The following is an 11728-nucleotide window of genomic DNA, read 5'->3' on the forward strand; positions in this document are numbered from 1 at the left end:
TTTGTTGTTGTTGTTGTTGTTGTTGTTGTAGTACTCATTTCTGCCAGAAGGGGCTGAGTGCACCACTGCTCCAAGTATTCATGTTGTGTGTTTCTGCCCAATATAACAATTTAGCCGAAATACTTCAAAAACAGACCAGCAGTGTTTCTGTAATACCGGACAAACACCGAGGCACAGGAGCACTGCAACACACACACACACACACACACACACACACACACACACACACACACACACACACACACACACACACACACACACACACACACACACACACACACACACACACACACACACACACACACACACACACACACACACACACACACACACACACACACACACACACACACACACACACAGGCTCATCCTGTTGTTCTCGCAGCAGGGAACTCCCCATTGTCCGCTCGGAGGAATTATTTGTATGTGTCGCTCTTGTTGACAAAGGAGGTCGATATCCAGTTATTAATAGCGGCTGGGCTTTATGGAAAGGGGAAGAGAGACCCTCACATCTGCATCAAACAATGCCTCGTTCAGAGCAGCTGAGACGGGGAAGTGAGGACTGCTCTTCCTTTTGGAGCAGTGCTCTAAAGACCGGGAGAAACTCTGCAGGAAAACATTTGTTAACCTGAGTATTTTCTACTACTTCATACTTTTACTCCACTGCGGGTTAGCAGGCAGTATTTTACATGCTCCTTCCAGCAGGACTATGTAAAGTCATTAATGAGCTCCACCTTTACCAGCTGTGATGAACACATCAATGATCAATAATCAGAATCCAGGCTGTTCATGATTCTTCACAGCCAGTTCTTTTTGGGACTTCAAGTTTATTTATATATTTTTGAACTCAGTTTTCATTTCCAGTAACTGATAGGAATATATTCACACCTTTACCTATATTTATAAATGTTATCTATCACTTACATTTACAATAAACATAAGAAAAGAATACAAAATAAAACACAGAAAACAATAAATATAACAACTTGTTTGCATAAAAAACAGGAGTGTTATTTCTCTTATGTAAGATCTAAATACCTTAACTCATCTGCTCAAACATCTGTATCGAGCACTAGTTCTTCACAGTTTAACAAAGTATGTGTTGAGAGAAGACAAAGTAACGTTGGTTATAAAAAGCTGCGATATGGTGTGTTGTTGGAGTAAATGTGCATGCAGTTTGGTCTGGTTGCATGGTGTGGCAGTTTGTTGCATGGAGTTGCATGGTACTGCATACTGTAGCATAGCATGGTGTTGCACGCCACAGTACTCCCTCAGGTTGTTAGCACGCCCAGCTGCTGGCGGCGGCTCCATGTTTCTGTCAGCAGCTTGTTCAGTGCACACTCTGCAGCCTCTGATTGAGGAAATCCTCTGTTTGCAGAAACGAGACGTCCCAATGGTTCCTGCATCTCTCCCTCAGGTCCTGTACAAACAGACTTTCCCATGAAGGCTGAGAAATGCTCACGGTGCTCTGACAGAAATACGACCCTGTGATGGAGCTCCGCAGGAACAATGCTTCACAGATTATTCAACCCTCAATTGTACACCAAAACCTTCATTTAAAGGCCAAAACAAATCCGGTTTCAGTAAGAAATCTCAACCAGAAACAGTGTATTTGAGAAGAGGCACTCAGATTCTTCACTTCAGTTAAAGTAGGAATGCTTTGATCTCAAATCACTTCAATAAGAGTACAAGTCTTTAAAAAGTTCCTTGAGGACAGAAATATCAGCCCAATCTACTTCAAGATTCAAAAGTGAAAGCAGTGTTTGCAGTAGTACAGTATTAAAGCTTTTGATGGATCTATCTCTCTCATCTTCCTCTTTAAACTCTATCGTCTTCACTCTGATCATTAGCACATTGAAACCTCTCTGTGGGAAACTCACTGTATGAATAAACCTGCTGTGTTGGTTCAGGTCTATAAGAGCTTTATTATCCTTCAAGAGGAAATGATTTCAGCAGAAAGGAAGCATAAAAACAGGAGCACTCAGAGAGAGCACACCTCCGCTAAGTCGATGCTCATGAAAGTTAAAGATATTGTGTGGGCATCCACCCTGTGATTTGGATCCGATCCAGAATGTAATGAGTTCCTCCCGGCTCGTGTTACACCCTTCCACCAAGTTTCAGGAAAATCCAGCCCGTAGTTTTTTTCTTTAGCCATGAAAACAAAAAGACAAACAAGCCAAACTTGGAAGACATAACTTAGTAGTTAGATAAAGGTCAGCGTTTTATAAAGTCCTCTCAGTAACCACAATTCTTTGATGGCGCTGAATCTGCCTTAAGGCCTGCTCTGTGTGAGGCTGCATGCTCAGTGGTTTGTTGCAGGAAGCAGAAAAATCTGAATCTCTGGATCCAGCTCTCGGCCTCCGGGCTCTGGAGGTGGATCTTAGGAGCCGAGTTACGGCGATCCGTATAATTCCCCGATTTCTTCTCTGGGATTTCCTCTTAGGCAGCCCCCCCCCCCACCCACCCATCGTCTGCAGCCTCCGTCCGTCTGAAGGCCTGAGTCAAGAAAAACCTTGCTCTGTGAGTCAGAGAAGCTGACTGTCTCCTCATGCTCAGTAAAACTTGTGACTCTGGAGCATTAGGGGGGGGGGGTTGATGACAGACTGTGAGAGCTGGTAAAATACGACGGTGTTCAGCAGGTTTGTTTTCTGCCGGTAGAAACCCACAGGGGAGGCAGGCTCCCACATGAAGCTGAAAAACGGTTTCACATCCTTCCTCTTTCTGCACCATGAATCTCAGCCTCTCTGCGGCAGACACTCAGACAGCAGAGAGTTATGGTTAACCTGCTCAGAAACAGGCTCTGAAGCTGCGTTACAGACACTTTATTTCACATTTATGCACAGATGACTGTCTGCTAAGGTAGAAACAACAACCATAACCTCCAGAGAGGTTCATCATAATGAACAGGAATCCACATGTACCGCCGTTTCACTCTGAACTGAACTTCATTGTACAATTAAACTGAATTCAACTTCCTGCATCGAGATCATGAATGTTTTTTAGATGATCATAAAATGCAATGCTCACATTTACTTACATGCCCACATTTACTTTGAGCCCTGATCCTTTTAATCATGTTCTCAGTTCTATCATTAATCATTTCAATAATGACGCAGGTTTATTTCTATCATCTTCACTCGTCCCATTTTATTTCTTTGTGTTTATTTCAAATATTTTAAATTGTGTATCTTTGGGACGGGGTAAAGTTAACGATGCGTGGCAATACATTATTTAAAATACTAGCGTTTTATGCAGAAGGAAAGAAGGTGCACTAGCTGCTGTCTGTCAGTAAAGCTTTGAATCCTGAAAGAGGGGGAACTCACCGGGGCCGCAGTGAAGCCTCAGTGAAGCCTCAGCGCAGCTTCGGGCCCCTCAGGTGAGGCTCTGCTGTCGGACACGATAAACACTTCCTCCCTGACCCGGTTCCTCTGAAGCTCCTGAACATCAATCCGCTCCCCGTCATCCCGGAGAGGAAAACACTTCGGAGATGCTCCAGAGCTCCAGAGACACATCGGGGGCCCAGCGGCCGGATGGAGGAGGCGCTGACCCGGCGCTCGGAGAGTTCCTCGCAGAGGTCGGAGCATGTTTTCCCTTCCTGCCGGGGGTGGGGGAGGGGGCCTTCGGGAGCTGTTTGAGGAGGCACCGGGGCCCCCAGCACACCAAATCCCAATTAGGCTGAAAGAACAGGTGGTGGTGTGTTGGGCACCGGACCCCCAGCATACACCTTTAACTACCCGGGAAATCACTCTGCAAACATCCTCTGTGGTTCTGAGGAGCTGCAGACTGAAGAGGGGGTTAGTGAGAGGGTCTACAGGGGCCACAAGAGTGGGGGCCTCTGGAACTCACCAAAGACAAGTGCAGACCAGGAAGAGACTCATGAAGACTACAAAAATCACACAATGACTACAAAAAAGATGTCTGACAAAAAAATAGCAACACTTTTTATACAAAGAACGACTAAAAACACAGATCAGTTCTTACAGAGGAATATAAATACTGAACACAGATCAGTTCTTAAAGAGGAATATAAATACTGAACACAGATCAGTTCTTAAAGAGGAATATAAATACTGAACACAGATCAGTTCTTAAAGAGGAATATAAATACTGAACACAGATCAGTTCTTAAAGAGGAATATAAATACTGAACACAGATCAGTTCTTACAGAGGAATATAAATACTGAACACAGATCAGTTCTTAAAGAGGAATATAAATACTGAACACAGATCAGTTCTTAAAGAGGAATATAAATACTGAACACAGATCAGTTCTTAAAGAGGAATATAAATACTGAACACAGATCAGTTCTTAAAGAGGAATATAAATACTGAACACAGATCAGTTCTTATAGAGGAATATAAATACTGAACACAGATCAGTTCTTATAGAGGAATATAAATACTGAACACAGATCAGTTCTTATAGAGGAATATAAATACTGAACACAGATCAGTTCTTAAAGAGGAATATAAATACTGAACACAGATCAGTTCTTACAGAGGAATATAAATACTGAACACAGATCAGTTCTTACAGAGGAATATAAATACTGAACACAGATCAGTTCTTACAGAGGAATATAAATACTGAACACAGATCAGTTCTTACAGAGGAATATAAATACTGAACACAGATCAGTTCTTACAGAGGAATATAAATACTGAACACAGATCAGTTCTTAAAGAGGAATATAAATACTGAACACAGATCAGTTCTTAAAGAGGAATATAAATACTGAACACAGATCAGTTCTTAAAGAGGAATATAAATACTGAACACAGATCAGTTCTTACAGAGGAATATAAATACTGAACACAGATCAGTTCTTATAGAGGAATATAAATACTGAACACAGATCAGTTCTTATAGAGGAATATAAATACTGAACACAGATCAGTTCTTACAGAGGAATATAAATACTGAACACAGATCAGTTCTTAAAGAGGAATATAAATACTGAACACAGATCAGTTCTTATAAAGTTCTTTCTTCTAAGCATTAGCAGCACAAACGAAGCAATCAGGTAATCACGTTATGCAGAATGCGCTCGGTCCACGCTCTGAGGGATCATACAACACCACAAAACTCTTCTCAACATAGAACAGCACATACCATATTCATTCATCCTGTCCTTACTTCAAAATAAAGCCCCGGAGACATAATATTTGGAGCCCAAGTTGTATTCTGGAGCCTGAGATGTTAAGGACCATCAGGCTTAGGGAGTAATGGGTTACATGTAATGGGATTACTTAATCAGGAAAAGTAAACTGTATTCAGAGTAGCTCAGACTACATCTGACAGGATGCTGTTTGTTTAACACACACTAAGAACACACAGGTTCCCTTCCTGAATAAAAAAGAGAACAGACATTTGAAGAAAGTCCAAATTTGGAAAAATAAGTCAGAAAATAATTATATTTTTGAAAAAGTAGAAATTAGATTTAGAAGTTAGATTTAGAAGTTAGATTTATGGAAAACATGAGAATTTTGAAAAATGCGTCGAAAAAAAGTTTAAAATTGGAAAATAATTTTGAGAAAACGTTCAAGAAGCAGAACCTGGCTGTAGGCGAACGGATCCAGACATTTAAACAAATCCAGAAATTTGGGGATCCTTTAGGAAAAAGGTGATCATTTTGAAGAAATAGTCAGAAATTCAAATTTGGGAAAAAATCTGAAGTTTCAAAACAAAAGGAATTGGGATCTCAGATTGAGGCAGTAGGCGTATAGGTTCACACTCAAAGTGTTACCCGACAGAAGAGATCAGTAACCTCTGATCCTTCTACAACAAACACTAGGTGCTGTTTGTAGGGTTGACTAACGCTGTAATCCTGTCACACAGTTTGGAAACGGGATACCTATTTCATAATCCTGATGAGCCGTTACATCTCGTCCCTTTCCCCCAGGCCAGCTCCTCCACATACACTGTCTCCAGCACAAACAGCAGCATTATATATTCGGGTCATTTCTGACACGATTCCCCATCAGCAGAGCTTCACTCCGTTGCTCCGTAGTGACCTCCGACCTCTCACCCCATCCCCATCCCCCTCCCTCGGCTCCCCAGTGGTGATTTATCCCTCTGACACACCAGCAGCTGTGTCTCCGTGTGGGCCGATATTAGCCGTGACTAATCGATACCAGACTTCAGAAATCACCAGCCGTGAGATCTGGAGGAAACTCAGCAGCTCTGACACCAGAGACCAGGAGCTGTGAGGAGCACCGACCACAAGGAGCTGTGAGGAGGACTGACAACAAGGAGCACCGACCACAAGGAGCTGTGAGGAGCACCGACCACAAGGAGCACCGACCACAAAGAGCTGTGAGGAGCACCGACCACAAGGAGCTGTGAGGAGCACCGACCACAAGGAGCACCAACCACAAAGAGCTGTGAGGAGCACCGACCACAAAGAGCTGTGAGGAGGACTGACCACAAGGAGCACCGACCACAAAGAGCTGTGAGGAGCACCGACCACAAGGAGCACCGACCACAAGGAGCTGTGAGGAGCACCGACCACAAGGAGCACCGACCACAAAGAGCTGTGAGGAGCACCGACCACAAAGAGCTGTGAGGAGGACTGACAACAAGGAGCACCGACCACAAAGAGCTGTGAGGAGCACCGACCACAAGGAGCACCGACCACAAGGAGCTGTGAGGAGCACCGACCACAAGGAGCACCGACCACAAAGAGCTGTGAGGAGCACCGACCACAAGGAGCACCGACCACAAGGAGCTGTGAGGAGCACCGACCACAAGGAGCACCGACCACAAAGAGCTGTGAGGAGCACCGACCACAAGGAGCTGTGAGGAGGACTGACAACAAGGAGCTGTGAGGAGGACTGACAACAAGGAGCTGTGAGGAGCACCGACCACAAGGAGCACCGACCACAAGGAACTGTGAGGAGGACCGACCACAAGGAGCTGTGAGGAGGACTGACAACAAGGAGCTGTGAGGAGGACTGACAACAAGGAGCTGTGAGGAGGACTGACAACAAGGAGCTGTGAGGAGGACCGAAAACAAGGAGCTGTGAGGAGGACTGACAACAAGGAGCTGTGAGGAGGACCGACAACAAGGAGCTGTGAGGAGGACCGACAACAAGGAGCTGTGAGGAGGACCGACAACAAGGAGCTGTGAGGAGGACCGACAACAAGGAGCTGTGAGGAGGACCGACAACAAGGAGCTGTGAGGAGGACCGACAACAAGGAGCTGTGAGGAGGACCGGCAACAAGGAGCTGTGAGGAGGACCGACAACAAGGAGCTGTGAGGAGGACCGACAACAAGGAGCTGTGAGGAGGACCGGCAACAAGGAGCTGTGAGGAGGACTGGCAACAAGGAGCTGTGAGGAGGACCGACAACAAGGAGCTGTGAGGAGGACCGACAACAAGGAGCTGTGAGGAGGACCGACAACAAGGAGCTGTGAGGAGGACCGACAACAAGGAGCTGTGAGGAGGACCGACCACAAGGAGCTGTGAGGAGGACCGACAACAAGGAGCTGTGAGGAGGACCGACAACAAGGAGCTGTGAGGAGGACCGACAACAAGGAGCTGTGAGGAGGACCGACAACAAGGAGCTGTGAGGAGGACCGACAACAAGGAGCTGTGAGGAGGACCGACAACAAGGAGCTGTGAGGAGGACCGACCACAAGGAGCTGTGAGGAGGACCGACCACAAGGAGCTGTGAGGAGGACCGACAACAAGGAGCTGTGAGGAGGACCGACAACAAGGAGCTGTGAGGAGGACCGACAACAAGGAGCTGTGAGGAGGACCGACCACAAGGAGCTGTGAGGAGGACTGACAACAAGGAGCTGTGAGGAGGACTGACAACAAGGAGCTGTGAGGAGGACCGACAACAAGGAGCTGTGAGGAGGACCGACAACAAGGAGCTGTGAGGAGGACCGACAACAAGGAGCTGTGAGGAGGACCGACAACAAGGAGCTGTGAGGAGGACCGACAACAAGGAGCTGTGAGGAGGACCGACAACAAGGAGCTGTGAGGAGGACCGACAACAAGGAGCTGTGAGGAGGACCGACAACAAGGAGCTGTGAGGAGGACCGACCACAAGGAGCTGTGAGGAGGACCGACCACAAGGAGCTAAATGTATTTTATTCTTTTGTGTTTTTTAGTGAAATTAAACTTCCATAAAAATCTGTATTTTCAGTGTTTTATAAAATGAGATATGTTTCTTTCTCTTCTCCTCGTTTTATATAACTTTTCTATGTATCAATGTCTTTGTAATAATTATTATTAAATTGGGAATTTTGGGGTCAACATATATACATGTTGAGGTTTCTTCTGGAGTATTTAAAGTAGAACTGATGTAGTTTTTCTAATCTGCATGTCCTTTCTTGTTCTAAAGTGAGTGAACCCTTTTTATAACCTAAAATAAAGGTGGAAATAAAGCTTCTTAAGCATAACCTGTAAATATTTGGCACATTTGTGCTTCCTTTCTGTCAGGACATGCATCACGGGAATAAAGGAAAGAACCAGTTTTGTTTCATAAAATATATTTTATTTAAAACTTTGGGAACAAAAAGATAATAAGACATAAGTTTTCAAACAAATGCACGGCATCTCTGAAACTCATTTCTAAATCAAGTATAAATAGTCTCTTCTTCATCGTGGGATCCAGCATGGTGTGTGTGTGTGTGTGTGTGTGTGTGTGTGTGTGTGTGTGTGTGTGTGTGTGTGTGTGTGTGTGTGTGTGTGTGTGTGTGTGTGTGTGTGTGTGTGTGTGTGTGTGTGTGACTCTTCCCTGAGAAAGTCTTTGAGGATGTTCAGGTTTTTAAATCATTCTTCTGTCAGCGTCTCACTCTCAGCGGAGCGAGACCTCTCATCTTTAAACAGTCCCTGCCGTCCTTTATCTGCAAACACATTAAAGATCTCAGTCAGATAAACATGCAGACATATAAACCTTAACTGAGTCATTAAAAGATGCATACATATTTAGGTAAAATGCACGAGAAGTCATTCATCTCCTAAGAGAAATAAACAGACCATTATTCTTTAAGTCCTAAAAATCAAAGACTCATTTTTAGCTTGTTGATTTCATTTCCAAAGGAGGAAGCTGCTGCTGATGTTCTATATCAGATAATGATTTACACTAAAGTTTACAAAAATAAAACAGAAAACGTGTGAGTGTGTGTGTGTGTGTGTGTGTGTGTGTGTGTGTGTGTGTGTGTGTGTGTGTGTGTGTGTGTGTGTGTGTGTGTGTGTGTGTGTGTGTGTGTCTGTGAGCAATGTACACCAGCATGTGCCATGCGTAAAAAGTGCTTTTCACACACACACTCAATGATTTAAAAACCTGTGATTGGTCACGATTGAAAGACAAATGCCGGATTAAACATCTTAAGAAGCTTCATTAAAAACCTGGCTGTGTTTGGAGCTGCTGAGTCTGTTCCAGGTGTTCCCGTCCCTTCATATTTTTGGCACGTTCAATAATCTGCCCTGGATTTAAACCCTCTCTGACATGCAGTAAACCAGCCTTTTTCCTCTGGTTGCTCAGAAGGAGCAGATGCTGCCCCACATTCATCTCCAAAGGCAAGAGGAAGCTACTAATGGTGTTCTATCTCAGATTATATTTTGCACTTTAGTAGAGTAAATAAAAACCTGGGAGATATGTACACAGCCCGCCAACATGCGCAGTGCGTAAAAGCGCTTTCTACACAATAACCCTTAAACAAACAGTGCTTTTTAATGCACAAATTATATTTTTAAAAAGTCTTTATACGCATAAAAAAAGGATCTGGTTCCAGTAAACCTTACCCCCTTCCTCTGGTTACTCAGGCAAAAGGTGCAGATGCTGCGCGGCTGCGGCGCTCCGCTCTCTCTTTGCGCAATACCGAGGCACGGCTGGCCATCCGCGCCTCCGTCCCCCAGGAGCAGCACGTTGGCGAGGTGTGAGATGTAGCTGGAGGCCAGGCGCAGAGTCTCGATCTTGGAGAGCTTCCTGTCCACGGGCTCAGTGGGGATGAGGGTCCGCAGGGCCGTGAAGGCGGAGTTGACACTCTGCGTCCGGCCTCTCTCCCGGGCGTTCGCCGCGCTCCTCTGCTGAACAACCACCGGCATCTCGGCGCTCAGTCTGCGGGAAATCCTGCTCCTTTTCCCGCTGTAGCTCTGCTCCGAGCCGCCGTCGCTCTGGTTCTCCTCATCCTCCTCAGAGGTGATGATGTCAGAGTAAAGTAAGTGTGAGGCCATGGGCCGCAGCATGGCGAAAGTCATGTTTAAAAAGTCAGAAGTCCAAATCCTCCGTTAGATCACCGAGAGCAGAACCGGGGAAAACCTACATCCCGGTACCGGCTGCATGAGACCCGGGGTAAAGAGTTTTAGTAAAGTGAGACCCTCCTCTGAGTCTATCTGCAGACCCCACTGTATATAAAGACTGATACCTGACCCAGGCTCTTATAGCCGGGGGGAGGAGCTGCCCTCTGCGGGAGAAACTCAATAATAAATACTCAAAACTCTGTGGAAATATCACAAACTCTTATATATTGCACATGAAGATGTGCTCAAAATAGCACTTACTTTACTTGAGTATTACCACTGGATGCTACTTTATACTTTTACTCCACTACACTCAGCTTTTCTCAAATGCACATTTTGAAACTCTCTAAAAAGTAACTAATGAAAGACCTGTTTAAGACCTGCTTGATGCAACAACATTAAGGACCTACTAGTGTCCTAAATATAATAATATATCACATATGGACACCTTGCTCTTCCACCTCTGACCATAAGCCAGTACTTTACTCTGAACTGGGCCTGTGTGTCCATCCCATTCAGTGGATTTGTACATCTTTTTTTACTCGTGTTTTAATTGTGAAACTCTTGTTGCTTGTAAGTTGGATCACATGCTACTGAATGCATCTGTTTTTCTAAACTGATCAAATGTTTTCTGTCAGGAAAGCTAAACTAAAGCTAAAAGTATCGGAGAAAATATATTCCCAAAAAGTAGGATTTGCCAAGAAATGTAGACCAGAAACTCACGTTAGTGCGGGGTGTTATATTCTGAGGTTAGGTTCAGGATGAGAGGAAATGTGCAAAATGTAAAGTATTTTGGTTTGTGCTTCTGTTACTCACTGAAGGAGTATCTGCAGGCCGTGTTTACAGTTGTTCCTCCTCAGACTCTGATACTTCCTCCTCCTCCTCTCAGTGGGGGGGTCGGAGGGCGTTGGGAATCTGGCACAGATTTCACGCTGCAGCAGCAGCAGCAGCAGCCGTCTGAGGGAATTCCGGATCGGAAGCTGTGAGGATTCCTCTCCCCGAACACCCAAAACTGCTTCAACGGGATCAGGAGAAATGAGTCCTCAAGTGGAACCAATGGGGGACCCTTTATTTCCTATTCAGACTCTGCAGGAGAACCAGTGGCCGGGGGGGAATGGACGACATGTAACGGGATTACAGTTACATGAAAGTAATCAGATTACTGTTACAGCTCTACATGTGTGGATTCAAACTAAAAAGAGATTATTGTGTCGGTTGCATTTTCTCGAAAGTAAGACATCTTTTCAGTACTGGAGATGTGAGCATTAGCAGGGAGCGGTTGTACAATGCTATCACGTAGACTTCACAGAGCCCTTGAAAGATATTTGGGGCATTATGTTTAGAATACCCCATGTGTAACGGATGTGCCATAAAGCAGGGGACAGGGAAACAGCTTCAGAAAATAGCTGAAAACTAAACACTGGAACAGGATGCAGCCTGAAGAAGACACATATTTTAGTGTGTTGGATTAT

At 44.9% G+C, this 11728-nt stretch overlaps 1 protein-coding gene across 1 annotated transcript; it reads right to left on the minus strand.

Moving 5' to 3' along the window:
- Positions 1-8586: 8586 nt before the first annotated feature.
- tcf15 (transcription factor 15) lies at positions 8587-11329 on the minus strand. The gene is made up of 3 exons (XM_063880310.1): positions 11073-11329; positions 9759-10292; positions 8587-8857 (listed from the first exon to the last, which is right to left on the minus strand). The coding sequence occupies exons 2-3, from the start codon at positions 10212-10214 to the stop codon at positions 8795-8797; spliced, it is 519 nt and encodes a 172-aa protein (XP_063736380.1). The 5' UTR covers positions 10215-10292; positions 11073-11329; the 3' UTR covers positions 8587-8794.
- Positions 11330-11728: the final 399 nt, after the last annotated feature.

The sequence above is a fragment of the Eleginops maclovinus genome, chromosome 1, assembly GCF_036324505.1.
Source record: "Eleginops maclovinus isolate JMC-PN-2008 ecotype Puerto Natales chromosome 1, JC_Emac_rtc_rv5, whole genome shotgun sequence".
Classification (NCBI taxonomy): domain Eukaryota; kingdom Metazoa; phylum Chordata; class Actinopteri; order Perciformes; family Eleginopidae; genus Eleginops; species Eleginops maclovinus.